Raw genomic sequence first — 18,026 nt, 5'->3', positions numbered from 1 at the left:
CTTTGATTGAGCAAGTTGATGTCGCTTACTGCTAGTAAAATGATCTGAATGTTATTATTTCTTTCTTAACAATGAGCAATAGGAAAACATTTTTCATAATGATGATATTATAGAATATTTAGAGTTTCCTTATTTCTGAAAAAGAACCCTTCTAATAGTAAAGTTTTAGTGCAGAAAAATGTCCATAACTCATTAACCACACAGTAAATTTTGTTTAAAGTTTGCATACAGGTGACATTTAAGGCATATAACGGTCATAAGTTGTCGATTTTACAGTTCTTTATAGTGTCCATTAGGGGTGGTCTACCTTATCTTGCTACTTGTACGTAAAACGAATCTGAACGGAATTAAAACTTTGCAAATAACATTGTTTTGTATCCAAGTAAAATCTAATTAAGATATAAATGGCAGATGTCGAAATTGGAAGATTTTATGGTATGGGCAAAGTAAAAATACAGTTTTATATAAAAGTTCAGTTTAATTAAAGTAACATTTGAAAACAACTTCATTGCCTCGTGCCAAAGAAAATTTAACAAGAATGCAAGATTGTGAAAAGAATGCTATGCAACCGCATTAATCAGACATTAAATAGTAGGAACAGATGATCCAATTTTGTTTGTGTACAACTGAACTTTGCAATAATGAAATAGTGTCTTGTAAATTTGGAGGTCAAGGTCGTATTTCAATATGTTTAATGAAATACAATGTGCAGATGTATCTAATGCACCGATACAAAGGCTATAGTATAATAACTGATTTAAAATAAAATTAAAATAATTCTTTCGTGATAAACATTTATCAACCTTTGAAATACTGTTAGTTTTTATCCTTAAATCTTTTCATTTAAAAAGAATTATCTAGTTCTGAAAGCATAATCAAAACATTTTCAATTTAAAACCACCACTAGAGACAATAAACATAATTTATATAGATTTAAACTAATCTATACTACCTTTCTTTACGAGGGAAGGGTAGATTTGTGTGAATCGTAATATCCTTACAATGTAGTCAAATCATTTTTATAAATATCTCTGAAAAGCAAACAGTTCTCTTGCTAGAGAAAAGCAAGCATATGTCCACTTGCTATATAGCCCATGACCTTAAGATTAAATCTCAGCTATTTGTTGTTGTTGTTGTTTTTTTGTTGTTTTTTTTGTTCGAAACAAAGCAAAACATAACATGTACAAGCCCTTGTAGTTCTGGAGTTTTTTTAAATGTTTCCTTTATACATATAAGGAAAACACATAACATCTCGGGCGTGCTAATGAGATATAGTTTAAACAATCTTAGTAGAGGTCCACAGGATAATGCATAGTGCAAAATATCTATGGTCTTAGCCTTTTGTTTCAGAGGAGAAATTTGAAAAGAAAATCCAATAAAATTCCTTTCAATTGTCATGGCAACCAGATTTAAACATTTACAACTTTGGAAGTCCTTTATCCAAGGAACAATGTTGCAAGTTTAAATAAAATCAAACATGAGTTTGCTAAGATTTTTTTGTGTACACTTTTTAATCTATGTTACAAACACACTTACGAACCAACGCACGAGCGCACGCACACATTCACACTGGTGAATCGCTATTTTCGACATCATTGCAGATTGTGGTGAAATAAAAACTCCATAACAAAACAAATGTAAGTCTATTTTGTACCAATGTAAATAAAAACCATATGCATAAATTTAAAATCTGGATTAAATACATGTAATAAAATAAACACATATCATTGTACCTGTGCCAAGTGCTGGGAAAGCTAAACTTGTCATTTTTTGCTGCTCTGCTTCTTCCAAACATTTCAGGACAGTGTCCGTTATTTCATCTGTATTCACAACAATGTGCATAATTGAATTACTTGGTAAGTTTGGAGCACTTGTCACAACTAAAAACTCACTCTTCATCATATTTTCTGAAATGATGAAAAATTCATATTACAAAAACATTTAGTAATTACAATAGAAGCGAATACATTATTCATTTGAATCACTTGAAGAGTTACACAGAACACGTGAAACTAAAACAGGTATTTTCATAAGAACATGTATCTTATTGCGCTTAATTTATTTTTCCTTCATTTGATTCTTTGCTATAAACTGTCACCCAGGAAACACAAAAAGTCCGTTTATGTTATTTAATACACTTGTAACTACATATAGTAACAAAACTGTCTAGTGTTTATGATTTCAGCTGTTTATGAGTATCACGTTACCGATTATGAGTTGCGGTCAATCATAATCGGCCCGCTGAGCACGAGTACGTGCACAAACTGAAGAAATGACGTCACATTGTACGTTGTCAAAACAGTTACATGTAAAAATGAAGAAGTGTTTTAGCACAAATCGCTTGATTTTATTATGAGAACTTAAGCGCAATTTGTACAAATACAGTCTTTTTATAATTTCAAGAATAAAAAAACGGCAATTTCATTACAAGAAAGTAGAACGTGTTCCTTGATTCTAATGGACTGTTTATATACAAGCAACTCTGTATAAGTTACTGTACAGTGAAAAGAATTTCAACGAAGGAAATATTTGAAAGTTTTTTTTTTTTTTTTTTTTTTTTTTTTTTTTTTTGCCCCCCCTATTAGATCTATCAAGTGTATTAAATACATTAATACACGTCATAGAAGGGCCAGAAAATGGATAACGGTCCTGAAATGAGAGCCTTCTACACTTCCTTTGTAGAGCCATCGACCAAAACAAAGCTGAAAAAGGTAAACAAAGTTTCTAAAAATATCAGTTGTTTAAATAGGACTGTATATCCTGACAAAATCCTTTTAACTAATAATATACTTAGAAATAGTTTTGTTTGGCAAAAATAAGTAAGGAATTAATTATTTCTACAGATTGATAAATAAATTTACTGTTTCGATCAAGCTCTGCTTGCAACATCTTACCCCCTTGTTGTAAAATAACTTTTGATACGGCACCTAAAAACAAAAACTTCCATTTCATTATATTAAATAACAAATATATAAATGTTCATGTGACAGGAATGAATAGTATGTCACTTTTGAATCACAATGTCAAAAGTAATAATTTCTTATTAAAAAATATACACGACTTTCGTGAAAATGTCTTCAATCTTAAAATGAAATAAATGGCAACTAAGCAAACAGAATAGGTTGATAAAGAAAATTAAATATCAAGTGGGATCATTATCATAACAAAAACGCTCTGGAATAGATATTGTGTATAAAAGAAACAAGAACTTTCGCTGATTATGCGACTTATACAATGAAAAAAGGGGAATTAAATGTTGTGACGGTGTCAATTATATTTCAATACATCTTAACATTCTTGTCATAAATACAATTATAAATTGCAATCGAAAATATTTTTGCAAAATGTGTTCAAACGTTTTCTGATGCCTTATTTAAGAAGAGATGAAGAAAATGAATGTAATAGATCATAGTTTAAAAACAAATACTGTCATACCAACAGACAAATCCAAATCTACATTGGTACTGTTAACGATACAGTTTGCCTTTTCTGCCAGTAAATCACCAAGTTTTACCGTCAGTGTGACCTTTCCGAACATACGGGTGACAGATTCGCTGTCATTTGACAGTAATTCATAGCTCGTGTCTTCAAAATCATCTGAAATTATCTTCAATTAATATAAGCTTTTTTTGAAACACTTATCAGATATTGTTTTGTGGAAAGAAAAAGAAGTTTCATTGTATTGTTATCCTCTCTGTATCATTCAGTGTTACAAATAATTTTGCGTAACAATACGAATAACAGAAAATATAATATGTCAAAACAATGATATACACTTATGCTGTGATGAATTACACTCGGTCGAACCTTTTCTTAATCTCAGTATTTTCGCACCATACTAAATTGCTGTTCATAATATAAGACAAATACAAATTATAATATTGATTTAGGAAAACTTAATAAGTTGTGACAGAAATTACCTCCCTTTTTAGTTGATATTCCATTGCGAAGTATCTTTGATTCTTCATTTTCAAATGCCTAAAAGAAAGTTATTTAAAGCATCTTGTTATAATGAATGTATCTTTTGAAATTTACAAGTTACAATACTTCCACCGATAAATAAGGTTAATGGAGATATCTCGTTTACAGATTAATTTACATTTCCTATAAACAATGTATTGACTTATATATACATGTATATCTATACAAGGACAAGAAGGTAAAATATACAAATATGTCTTTATTCCAATTGATGCGAGTTATCAGCCAGCCACCCAATGGAAATAATGCGCTACTTGTATGACTATTTAAACGCGTTTTGTAAATTGTCTTAACTAGATACTAAAATATCAATGGAGTTATTAACAACCAAAGGTCAGATTATGTCCACAAAATAATACTAGATAGTACGTGTTCGTCCTTTTAAATTATAGCTTAAATAGGTAAGAAAACTTAAAAACATGGATTTAAATTAATTTTATATAACAAGACACATAGGTATGTAATGATACGTTTACAGCCGTTGTAGATAACTATTGATTGTCCATTCTAGCCCGAGCGTTCATTTCAAATGTGGTATTTGACAAATAGGTAACCATACTTTTCAATATATCGAATAAAAGGCAATCATTTTGTGAAATTTTAACAGCTTCAAATGAAGTTTAAATCAACCAGTTCGACTATTAAACATGCCTTTTTAGATATTGTAGTAATTGGCCTTGCACAGTACTTGTTGCAATTGTGAAAGTCAAGTTTCAAGTTTATAACTGTACCCTAACGGAAATCGCTTTTCTTTCTTCTAAATCTTAGAAATTTAGAATATGAAAATAAAATCGTTTTCACAAAACGAGATACTAGCCGGACTTACACGGTTAATAGTTCTTAAAGGTTCTTTGAAGTGTTAAACAAATCTGGGAAAGGGGCGATATCTCGAAAGCAATATGGCATATGACCCCTAAGACAAGGTCAATAACTTATAACTTTTAAATTGATACTACATGCAACACGTTCAGGGCTTTTAAAGTTAATGACTTAAAAAAATCGAAAGATATGTTTATAAAAATCTGAATAAAGTGCGATCCATCAGAAGCATTAATTACAATAAAATTACATGAAAATTGCAGACTTGGTTTAATTGAGTTTATAACCAAAGGATAATGAAAACATGCAACATACCTCCATCCCCCTCACCATCGGCTTAAGCGGTACTCATTTTTTTTCAATTTTAAAAGTCTACATAAATGAAGTAACCCCAGAGTGGGGCCGATCTTTTTATTACCAGTGTTATGATTCATGTTACTTGTGTAGAGGTCGACTTAGCGATGCTACATTCCAAATATCTAAATTATTGGTATGTACATTCCACAAAAACACATGAATGTGTTTTTTTATAAGTCTCCTTATATCAAGTGACCCGGCTGTGTGTTACTTTGACTTAAGAAAAGCAAAACCTGCATTCTGCACAACGCGTAAGTATGGTTAACATTTCTGCAAAAATAGTTTCAATTTTCTTCCATCGGCTCAAAAGAAACAGACGAGACATGAAATTGCTAACAGACGAACGGAAGGACGGACTTCCTTCTAGATGCATAACAAAATTCGCCAGATTTTTTGGGCGTACAGAAAAACAATATTTTATGTAACTTGCAGACTTTGTTGAGTCCATTCATCAGAGATACTGTTAATGTTCAACATCTATAACAGCCATATGAGCTTGTTCTTTTAAACTTGTAAAGTTACTCTATATTAAATTTGATTAACAACCTAATGCCATGCAAGTAATATTTTCTACACTTTTTACATCACATTAAAAAATTTCATAAATAACATAAAATAACTCATTATTGTTTCTTCTTGTAGTCATATTATTTTTCAATACCTGAATACATTCATCATCTTTGTAGTACAAAACGAAGCGCACGTCGTGTAACTTCTTTCTTAATCCGGTTCTTCCGAAGGTAATTACTGCTTTATACATTTCCTCCGCAACTACATCTTGAGGATAATCAAGCTGTCCTGTTCCAAAAGCTGGCAAAGCTATGCTCGAGTGGCCTTGATTATCAGCTTCCTCGAGACACTCAGAAACAAGGTCAAACAGGCGCTTCAAATATATTCGTAATTTTATGAACATATATCATTATACATGGCTGCATATTTATCAGTTTTAAACTTAGTTCAGGGCAGTTTTTACATCGTGTTAAGTTTTTAGTTCAATAAATGTATCGTTTCATTAAAAAATCAAATTAAAGAGAAAAACACTAACAGCTCAATCTCTAAGATATGTAGAAATGCAATTTTTACCTTTCTACACTCCATTTTCTTTCTGACATCGAACTGGTCCAAAGCGGTGTGATAAACGTGCTTACACTTGAGTTTGTGGCCCGAAGTAATAGCTATATTAATATTCTTTAGACCATGTGGATATTTTGAATGGACTTCTTCCTGCATTTTTTTACCAGCCACATTCAATAACGAGATAGACACAGCTCCGTTTGCTAAGGTCAAGTCTTTTGATGTTGAATTTACAATCACATGTACCTGAAGTATGTATATGAGTGCAAATAAGTCAGAAAAAACTATATCATCAGTATTAAAAATATTTGATCTTCAAAAGCCTTTGTACATGTTATTTTCAATAATTTTGTTTGCTCAAGTTTAGGACCTAAAAGACTTAAAGAAAAGAGAATTATTCTTTGAAACAATAACTTTGTTTGTCAATATTATAACTGTTTCGGTTATTACGTAGTTTTAATATAATTTCTCAGATTTAACGTTAAAAGTTTAATGATTTAATATTATAACAGGAAAACGTATTGTCCTTAGAATATAATGAACATGATCATGATATTAACACTAGTCAAAAATTATAAATACATCACAATTCACTTTCTTAAATACTAAAGCAATGTAAGAAAATACATCATTATAACTTGTGAAAATAAATATAAAACATAAGTTCAGAAACATCTGATAAGAACAAGAACAGGAGCATCACAAAGGCGGGACAATTTACGTATATATATCGTAGTTTCAAAAAATAACTCTCAGATATGTATGTTTCCTATTTAAGTCTGTATAAATCAAGTGACCTCTTGGTCGGGGCCAATTTTGAACAAAGACGCATGATTCATATCAACTTTTTTAAGGATCAATAAAGCAATAATACATGCTAAATACCTAAGCTCTAGATATTGTAGTTTCAAACAATGAAACATAAAGGTGCTTTACTATATAAGTCTATATAAATCACAAATCCCTGGGGTGGGGCCAATTTTGACCTCAGGTAGCCCGAACCAGTGTTCTTCACTTGTTTCTTTATAAATAATATTTCTGCTACGAGGTTTATTTTTCAATCGGTTCAAAAAACAGAGCGGACTAAAATTTAAAAAATGATGCAAAACTGCGTTCTACACATTGTCTCATAATGGATAATATTTCTGCCAAGTAATTTTAATTTCCTTCTATCGGTTCGGAAAATACAGACTGGACACAAAAACTGCTTGCGTGTAAAATTTAAAGGGACTTCACTGAGGTTTAAAAATCTAAAAACATAACATTTGAATTTCTTACATAAATGTGCTGGGGCACTTTAAACAGTAATATATACAAAGATAGTTAAGAAATATACTTTGAAATAAATTGAAAATCGTATTTTTATGCTTTTCTTAGCCTTTGAGTGAAAAGCGTTTAAACGCTTTTCAGTTTGGGTCAGTTTTTTAACAATTTGAATAATTATTATGGAAAAACGGTGTGCGCGAATGATCTGAAATTTCGCACAAAGATTAATGGTCTAAACCTACATCAAATGGTACAATTATCTGGAAAAAAATATTTTCAGTCCCATCATGTCAAAAAACCGCAGTGGAGTCCCTTTAAATGATCTGGAGAAAATTTAATTCAGATATGTATCTGTAATTATATAGTAAAGAAGTCATTTAACAAATATGTAAATTCATTCATCCTTTCTTTTTCAACCTTTTCTGACGAAATTTCTCCTTTAACAATCTTGACTTTCAGTTTTCCTATTTGAACTCCGTTTACAATCTTCAGTATCGGTATCTCGGCATCGGCATCTAAAATATTACAAGTGTCTTTTTGGCATTTGATACAAATAGCTCATATGAACACTCATGCAAAAAGTTCAAAAAGATAATAAACAATCCAAATCAAATGTTTCCCTTTAGGTATGAGCCCCCTAATGGGTACTATAAGGAACTATAAAATTGACAACATAGGTCAGTTATATACCTTAAAAGACACTAGAATGCAAAATTTGAACAAAGTTTACCGTATGGTTTACGAGTTATGGAGATCTTTCTTAAGTAAAAGTTGGCTATTAGAAGGGCTCTTTTTCAGAAATGAGAAACTCTAAATATTCTATTTTATAATCATTATGAAAAAATGTTTTCCTATAGAACATTTTTAAGAAACAAATAGTAGCATTAGGCATTTCTACTCAAAATGTTTGAAATATGTATATAAAAGTTACCCTACCCCACCCATTTTAAGTAGTTGTTTGATCATTTTTCTACTGGGGGGGGGGGGGCTTATTCAAAATATCCCTTAAATTTATAGTATATTGGTTGTACTTGTCAAATATAAAATACTTTTATCGTCTAGTTTTTATTTTGTAAGACTTTGAAAATATCAGGTACCATATTTGATAATAAATTTGGCACAATTTAGCCAATAAATACCAAAAATAATTTCATAATTAAAATGAAACACTTTTTCTTTTCTGAGAGATACAAATAATGTTCAAAGAAAAAAAAAGAAAAAAAAAGTTGACTCTTCTGTGGCTTGAACCCGCGCCCCTCAGTTACAATGCAGTTGACAGTAGTTCTAGCCTATTTGAATACTCTTCAAAGTGGAGGTAATGTATCAGGTGGATCATACCTTAATCCAATCTCCTGCGCAGTGATCTCCCCTTACAGGATTAGATCTCTGACATCACAACATTTTCGTCAATATTTTTGACGATATAAATTTTTTCAATTTTTATATTTATTGTAAAAAGTAAACACGGTTTAGCTAATGTTTCAAGACCAATAGGTGTTAGATTTGAACTAATAATTTATATTTATAAATAAACAATTTTGGAAACATAAATATTATGAAAATAGTTTTCAAAAATTTTGATCCCGCACCGTCTATTTCCAAAACAATGACCCTTCTCGAAAAAGAAATCATTCAAGTAATTATTAATTTCGAATCTACGCTTTACATTTTTTTTTCAATCATATCGACATATTTGAGGTCAGAGTTCAAGTTTTAATGTCGCTTTTTATTACAGATAAAACATTTTTCAACGATTCATTGACGTATTTTTACACAATCATGTGATAAGACCATCATGACGTGATTTGTGTGAAGGCAGTGGTTACTGGTCGTAGCGTAACCGGTGCGCGGAGTTTGACCTTAATCAGATAACCATTGAAGATATAAAAAACAAACAATAAATTTTATAAAACGATGTGTATGTCAAAATGGTAGGATTTTTATAGAAATATCACCAAGTGAGAGTTACGTTCACGAAACGCGGCCTTGAACAATACCAAAATATACAGGTCCTTTGAAAATCACAAAAAAGACAATTGAAATTTACCTTTGATTTTTGAACTCTTCAATTTGGAGGATTTGTTCCTTCCCGTCATATTCACAGAGTTTTTATTCATATTTCCCACGAGAGGCTTAGGATCTCTGCTATAAGTTGATACTTTGTCAGGCCCAAATTCGGAACATAGAGCGTTCGTGAAACATTGAACCTTTTTCTCATCATAATCACACAAATAAACTTCTGTAACAGGACTATTCTGAACTTCTAGGAAAAATTGTTTGACAGAACTTATTATAGTTCCTGTTGCGACGTCGGGGGGAAACCTGAAAATCATTCAGAAGTTCACCTTTAATTTGTTCAACGAAACAAAACTCTAGATAGGAAAATATTTACTGAATTTGATCATATCGTACTAAAGTTGATTTTTCCCGATAACATAAATGCATTATATTTAAAATAACCTACATAAGACAGCTTTTTAAACATTTTGAAAAGACGAATTCTAAATTCATACGATTTTATGTCAATTTTTTTTTAAATTTTGTTCATAGCATCATAATTATATAAATAGTAAATTTGATTTTGATACTAAATGGGCGATTGTCTATTATGATTTATTTGGTTTTCCTCCCTTTGTGGAAAACGAAATACGAAAAGTACTATGATCAGAAAAAAAATGAAATAATAGGAAATTATTTGATTAAATTAGCCTCTAAACAATCACATGATAAAAAATATGTACCCGTTCACACCGCAACCAATGGCAGGAATTGCTACAGAACTTAACCTCCGTTTCGTGGCCTCTGTCAAACAGTTAAAAACAGAATCACCTAATATCTTTATTTGGTTGTCGGTTCCTTGGTTCCATTCATGGCTTAATATATGACTTACATACTTTGCATTTAAATTTCCTCCTTCGCTTACAAAAACATCATCAACTGCTAGATCCCCATTTCCTTTGATGAAGTCTTCACATTCTTTTTTTATACTTGCACCACCTTAAAATAAACGAATATATCATAAGATTAACAAAGAATGTTAAATATGATTTATCTTTTGAAAATTATTCAAATTAATGTTGTTGTTGTTGTTGTTGTTGATCATTTAATAGCTAAAAAACCGTCGTTTAAATTTTGTGAGGACATCACATCATGTCTATTGCAATATCAATATATTTACAGGCCCAACATTAAGATAAATGTATTCCTACAGTTAAATACTTCTAATGTAATTCCCCAACTTTTAAGAATATTTAGATAGACCAAATTTAAGCAAATTGTATGTAATTTAGAATGAATTCGAATCACACTTGGGTCAAATTATTTTCATTTCATTTTTTCAACTTGTTAATGCATCTCAAATATCATTTTTAAAAGAAGCAGTGTTGTTAAATTTTAATAACATGTATTTGTTTGTATATGTAATTTTTAGCGGCTAAATAATGCTAAATTTGTAAACAAATTTCTTAAACATTCAAGATTACATACAATCAGGGTAAACGTTCCTATAGGATCAACCAATAAACTTTTTCTAATAATTAGGAAAACTTTGGAAAACAATATCTAAATGATTTAGATTTTAGCGAGTAATTAGGCAGTTTTTGAAAATAGTGAGTAGGGTAACTTATATTTATTTCAAACATTTCAAGTCATATCAATTCTTTATTATACATAGCCTGTTATCTAAATAGTATTACTTGTTAAGATAATAAGATAAACATTTTTACAGTGTAACTCTCTGTATCCGCAACTTCAAAATTAAAAAAAAGACTGAAATTCGATCAATTTTCAGTGCTCATCTGTTTTATATGTAAATTATGCCTCTGAATTCTAAATTCAGAACGATTTGCTGGCAAAAATTTGGTTTAAATCAAATTATCCGGAACTTAAAAGGATGTAAAGAATTATTAAACTTATTATAATAGCACCTACAAAAATATATGTGCCTTCTAAATAGCAGAGACTATTTAATCTAAAACCTTAGAATCACATCCTGTCAAGCATGTCAACCCCTTAATTCAAGTGTGAAAATTAAAAAAGTGTGAAGCATTTTGTAACAAAAATATAGGTTAGTAGTTGAAAAAAATTAAATATTTTTAAGTAAAAAATTTATAATAACTTTATGCTTATGTATAAACAAAGTCAGTAATAGCTGATAATAAAATTTCTTTAACTTTTTAAGGAACTTTAAATTTCGACATTTTATAAACTATATCGACATCATATTTTTTCATCATGTGTAACATTAAGAACTGATGTTTAATAATTCTACTTGTTAAGATTTTTCCGAACTTTTGAATTCCGGAAACATCCAAAATTCGAACTTTTTATATGTTCGGCTTTCAGAAGTTACACTGTATTAGGATGACATTTTTGAGCTATTGTTTCCTTATTTCTGCAAAATGCTAATGTGGTTAATCAATCGTTACTTTCGGCCAGCTGACACTTGTTATCAATAGCGTAACCTACAAATCACAACTAACATCCACATATTTTTGTATATATCGCGATTTGTATTAAATATTATTGAATAAGAGTAAAAAAATAACGTTTGTACCTTTAGAAATTATGGCTCTTCCTAGTCCACCAAGGAAACGTATTTTTTCATCATCTGGATTAATAATCATATCAACTTCAAGCTCCGTCATATCGCCAACAAATGCAAATAATTCTCTGCCATCCAAAAAGGTACATTTGGCAGCAACACGTTTCTCTCCAACTTCTGTATTTCCCTGGTCACCTCCCTCAATAGAAACAATACATTTCAATACTGTCTCAACCGTATTTATGCTGTCTTTCCCTTTAGCTTTTCCAATGTAATCAGCAACACCAGGTTTTCTGATGGTGTGTTTTCTTTTCTTCACTCTGTTGCACAATTTTTGTAACTGCGTTGATGCTTTATCTACTCCAGTGACTAACCCATCTACTTGCATGCCACTGTAATTTTCGGCAATTAATATTTTAACATGGTATGCACTGAGTTCTAGTGATATAGCAGTTATGTCTGATTTATGGTGCTTTTCAATTAACCTTATTACATCTTTCGGAAAAGAAAGGAACTTTGACTGTATCGTTTTTGAATCTATAAACCTATTTACTTCTGAAATGACTTTCGGAAGTATATCCTTAGTTGCACAGACAATAACCATATTTTCTTCAGTACAAAATTCTACGTTCCCCTTATAACTGATACGTAAATTGTCTTGTATCATTCGCCAACTGTCGGCCTTCATATCAGGAACAGATTCAGGAATAAATTTAATTCGTTCTTCTGCAATGCTTGTTAAAATAATTTCAGCACAATTTTCGAGCATATTGTCCTGCGTGCAACACACTTGAAGGGAAGAATTCCTGATTTCCCACATGGCTTGTAATCCTCTTTCTTGAAGAAGATTCTGGATGAATCTAACAGTCTCTTCTGACTTATACAGTGAAATCAACATGTCTGAAGATAACTCACTTTCTTTTCGACCAAAATTATTTTTCATCTCATAAAATTTTATTTGAGCATCCTTGACGGAATGCATGGGACCCTCAAATATTATAGCGTTTTCTTCATCGTCGATTTCTATGGTTAAGTCATCAAAGTTTTGCTGTATTTCTTGAGCTGCATTTGTAACGTTCATAAGTCTGAGCTCAATTGGCTGAAATCCTCGCATATATTCCCTGACTTTCTGTCGGTCTTTCTCAAATTCCTGCTCGAGCTTTTCATTTTCACATAAAACTTTTATCTTTACTTCTTCTGCAACGTCTTTTCTCCCTACTATATTTATGACATTATTTTCTTTGATCTGATACATTTGCACATGTTCAGGTTTGTCAACTGAAATTGTTCGTACATAATCAATAAGTTTTTCCCAAATATATGTATGAACTTCTATTTGTGTAAGCGACAGATCTGTCAGTAATATGGTAATTTTCCTTTCAACTCGTTCTTGCCATGTCTTGGCATGTTTAAAGCAACCATGAACGGATAAATCAAGCGTACATGTTATCAATGTATCGCCTGCTGGTTTCATGGGCCACACGATATTTGCATACACTTCTGACATTTCTTTTTCAAATTTCTTTTTATAAAAGGGAATGGTATGGCAAAATTGTATTATTTCTGGTGCATAATTTGACAAGTCAATCGGGTCAGGCACTTTAAGAACTCTTTCATGTGTATCTTCAGTTCCCTTAAGTAGTTTTTGGTAACAGCTTACTTTAAGTACTCTGCCTCCGAGAGTGTGTTTCATTTCCAAAACACTATTGACAACTGAAAATATGTCAAACATAATTTTCGTAATAATGTATATAACATTGGTGTATACCTCTCAAATAAAGCTTTGCTCTCTATATAAACAGATAATTTAAAACTTACTTTCAGACTAATACGTTTCTGTTTTCAATTTCGCTGTCTGTAAATGCCATAATATTCTATTTTTACGCTAATTAATAATAGTATAAAATACTAATTAAATGGCTTTTTTACAAAAAAATAAATGTCTCCCACGTATTTACTTTAAGGATAGAACAGCAGCATGCAAATGCAACCAGAAGTTTGATATGTCAAAACCAGACAGGATTTTCAAGTCTTAGCACTGGCACCCATTTCTTGCAGCTAAGTAGAACATGCTAGCAATATGCACAACAATGCTTGTGTTAAGTTTTGCAAACATCCCGCCAGCAGTAAATCTAGACAAGAATTACCTTCTTTTATAACTGGTATCCGATTTGTGAAGTAAACTGGAACGTGCCAGCAATATGCATACAATAGATTATTAGTGATCACTCCTGTGAAGTTTTGCCAATATTCTGTCTGCAGTTTGACCTTTGACAACCGGATTAGATTTTGGAACGTAAGAACGTGCCAGCGATATGCAAAACAAGGGTTTGTACTGATATCGCCAGTGTAAGATTCTCGCCAGCAGTTTGACCTGTTAAAGCCGACAATAATTTTTTTCAGCCCCGGTAGCCATTTAGTGCAGCAAAGCGAGGCGTGTAGCCATATGCCAGCTTGAGATGGTCCTGATAACTTCTTTGAAGTTCCTTGGAATTCCTCAAGCAGTTTGACCTGCACAATTTGGTTAGTATTTTTTGTGTTTAGCTCTGGTGTTTTTTGTGGGTTTTTTTTAGCATGCAAAAGTTGACGCCCATCTGCACACAAAGGTTTATACTCATTTCTTATAGAGTTTCGCCGAATTGCCGCATGAAATTTGACCTGTGAACGCCGGAAATGGATTTTCTATTTTTAACTCTAGCAACCATTTTGTGCCGGCAATATGCACAACAAGGGTTTGTAGTGATCACGCCGGTGTAAGATTCGTCGAATTCTCGTCAGCAGTATGACCTGTGAAAGCTTGACAGGGTTTTTCAAATATTTATCACTGGTGGTCATTTTGAGCAGCGAAGCGAAAATGCCGACTATAGCACAACGAAGTTGTACTGATCACGCCCGTAAGGTTTAGCGATTTATTCTCCAGCAGTTTGACTTGTGACAGCCAGTCAAAAAATTTCTGTTGTTAGCTCTGGCGGCTATTTTGTGCAGAGTAGAGGGACGTGTCAGAGATATGCATAACAAGGGTTGGTACTTAACACTCCTGTGAAGTTTCAGAGAAATCCCGTCGGGAAATTTACCTTTGAAAGCCAAAATTGATTTTCTATTTCTTACTCTGGCAACCATTTTGTGCAGGGCAGTGGAACTTATCGACAATATTCACAAATAGGATTTGTACTGATCACTCGTCGAAATCCCGCAAGCAATTTGACATGTGAAAGCCGGACACTTTAAATGCGGGTGAACAGTGAAACGGACGATCGGACTGATGTACGGCGAAGGCAAAAGCAATATGGGATTGTTATTATAGTTGCATGTAATACAGTATGAATGGCTTTTACATTTTGTTACTCACTGAGTTTTTATAAAATTTAACATTTTAAGAAGTTTTGTGCTATGAAAAATACCTTTGTAATTTTCAAAATAAACTAGACAAATTCCTTCTGATTTGGTCAAAATTACTTTGTCAACTTTTCCCTTTTCTCCAAATTTGCTTTCAAAATAATATCTCAGAGTATCTTCTGTTATTTCAGTAGAAATGTTGGCAAGATAAATACAGCTAGATATGGGTATTCTTTCGATCGTGAGCCTTTCACCCTCCAAAGTCTGAAGTCGGCATGCCTCTTTTAACTTTGTGAAGTCTACAATTAAAAAAATGTTTGACTTTACTTTCGGACAATTATCTACAACATTTCATTCATTATTCATTATTGGAAGGTACTGTTTATAATTAAATGATGGACAATGTGCAAAATGAATGTTAGTTTGTAGTAATCAACGTTCAATTCAATGGAAAAAAACAAATTAAAGAAAAATGCACTCCTGAATTCCTGATTCCTATTTGACTCAATTGTCCGTTGCCTTTATAAAATTGAATACTATGCGCTAGAGGGGCATGAGGGATGATGCACTTCTTATTATCCCTCAGACACTAAACAAGTCAACAATTTGCATGTATTTTTGTTGTTTTCCTTTATTGATGGCATCTGACGGACCGGACTGTTTCAATTTTTTCTTGCTTAGTTGAGCCCTTGATTTGCCTTTCTTTTTACTCTGCCTTTCATTAAGCGTCTAACACTTTTGTTACTAAGATTGGGCTATACTTTTTTTGTATATATTTACATGATTATTTATATCTTTTATTTATTTTCTCTAATGTAACCAGGCTCAAACCGGTTTAAACTCCTAGTGTTATACTGATTTTTCCAATGTGGTACCTCTCTGTGTTCCTTGTGTATTGATACATGTTTTGAATATTTACAGGTTTTGTGATATCATCATATCTTGTTAAATATAATTGTCATTAACAGTAATAATTTCCTTCCATTCCTCATCATATTACATATGGTGCCCTGCCCCCTATCCTTACACCCCTTGTCTCTTTAATTCCCGTATCGGCCCATTTATTTCTTTTCATTTTACTGACTTCCACAATTGTGGCCTCTCCCGTTTTTGGTTCGGTCCCTTCTGGGTTCCCTTCTGATGTGGTTGGTTTCTGTCGGAGCTGTGCTTTGCGAAAGTCGCCATGCTTTGATGATCTTTGTTCTCATATTTTATTGCCATTGAGTGAAACATGCTCTCTACAAATTAATCCAGTTAAAGACAATGCATATTTGAAATTATTTGCGTCATGTTTGACGGACATTGCTCGAACAAACGGATTTAAATGAATTTAAATTTTATGTCAGGTATATTTTTAGGTAACAATTGTACCATAAGTTTAGTGACTCAAAGAAACAATAAAAAATCTAGATACAGTGTGATCCTTCGGAAGCAATAATAACAACAAAATTAATTGAATATTATTCAAGAAACTCTCTTTTACACGCGTATTTCTATAAGATGATGACATATTTTGACTTTAATTTTTTAGTATTGCAGATGGTTCGAAAAAAGATAAAATGGCAACCTTTTTGTCCAAAGATAAGTATTGTATATATTCTAATACATGAATTGTAGTGTGCAGACTAGGCGCTTACGGGTTTATAATTGAAGCAAATGTGTACAAAATATCATGTAATTAATATGTTCATTTGCTTCTTTACAAAATGTATGGTTACTATAACAAACAGAGTAAAAAGTAAAAATGTTCTTAATTAATCCAATCAACTAACGTGTTAATACCGTGTGTACCGACCTTTTCTATCTGCATCGTGCCCACAGCGGTCTCTTAGGATGCACATATATATGATGTATTTTTATATGGAATATGGTCAGAAACTTAAAATTTATTTTCAATCGGATATTTATATAAATCAGCATATTTGGCTGGCAAGAGAGGGACACGGGTATGGTGCTTAGCCAACATGGTTTTGTCGACCTATGTACATTCAAGGAGCGTTGTCCTTGGCCAAAGTCATTCGAGAGCTGGTCTTGGAATTCAGTACCAATAACCTGGTATTTGTATCGTGGGGCATTCAGAAGACCTCCAACATTGTCGTCAGTAAGATCAAAGAGAAACCATGATACTGTACATTATATCAATTAAGAAAATGAGATCAAAAAGCCTGGTCGTCTAGATTTTGTATACAAATCTTTTTTACACCAGTGACGTGGACCCCAGTAACTCCATTATAAGTAAGACGCCAACGCGAAAAAATACCAACCAAGTATAAATGTCATCAGTCAATAAATATAAATTGTGTCTGGTAGCCTTGACCTAAGTGAGCACTTCGCCACCTAAAATTATAGTACCAAACATGACATTTACCATGTAAGTAAAAAAGACACCAAGTTAATAAATATTAGGCTGCATAAGCAAAATTATTAATATCAATTTTAGCATCAGTCACCTTAACAATAGCTTGGACTGTCTTTTTTAACAAAATTGAGAGGACCACCAATAGTATTTACATGCTAAATATAAACAAGGAGTTCATTGGCCCAAAACCTGAGGGCAGACTGTTATTTGAATAAAAGTGCTTGAATAGTGCTTATTTCAATAATCTAATGATGTTGGTTACTATTTTTTTACTATATACATGGTCCTTAT

General features: G+C 32.0%; 1 protein-coding gene across 1 annotated transcript in view; it reads right to left on the bottom strand.

Annotated features, from left to right (window-relative positions):
- Window positions 1-18,026, bottom strand: part of LOC132760596 (protein mono-ADP-ribosyltransferase PARP14-like) — a 92,172-nt gene that overhangs the window by 33,264 nt on the left and 40,882 nt on the right. The window contains exons 16-26 of the mRNA XM_060752604.1: window positions 15,442-15,675; window positions 12,053-13,753; window positions 10,239-10,494; window positions 9,545-9,819; window positions 7,915-8,012; window positions 6,241-6,477; window positions 5,819-6,040; window positions 3,921-3,978; window positions 3,436-3,597; window positions 2,862-2,927; window positions 1,734-1,907 (exon numbers count right to left, since the gene is read on the bottom strand). Of these exons, the coding sequence (XP_060608587.1) occupies window positions 1,734-1,907; window positions 2,862-2,927; window positions 3,436-3,597; window positions 3,921-3,978; window positions 5,819-6,040; window positions 6,241-6,477; window positions 7,915-8,012; window positions 9,545-9,819; window positions 10,239-10,494; window positions 12,053-13,753; window positions 15,442-15,675 (3,483 nt within the window). The remainder of the gene's footprint in view (window positions 1-1,733; window positions 1,908-2,861; window positions 2,928-3,435; window positions 3,598-3,920; window positions 3,979-5,818; window positions 6,041-6,240; window positions 6,478-7,914; window positions 8,013-9,544; window positions 9,820-10,238; window positions 10,495-12,052; window positions 13,754-15,441; window positions 15,676-18,026) is intronic.

The sequence above is a fragment of the Ruditapes philippinarum genome, unplaced genomic scaffold (assembly GCF_026571515.1).
Source record: "Ruditapes philippinarum isolate M1 unplaced genomic scaffold, ASM2657151v2 ctg1341_1_1_1_1, whole genome shotgun sequence".
NCBI lineage: Eukaryota > Metazoa > Mollusca > Bivalvia > Venerida > Veneridae > Ruditapes > Ruditapes philippinarum.
Note: the sequence above shows the minus strand (reverse complement) of the source record. Positions and strands in the feature narration are given on the sequence as shown.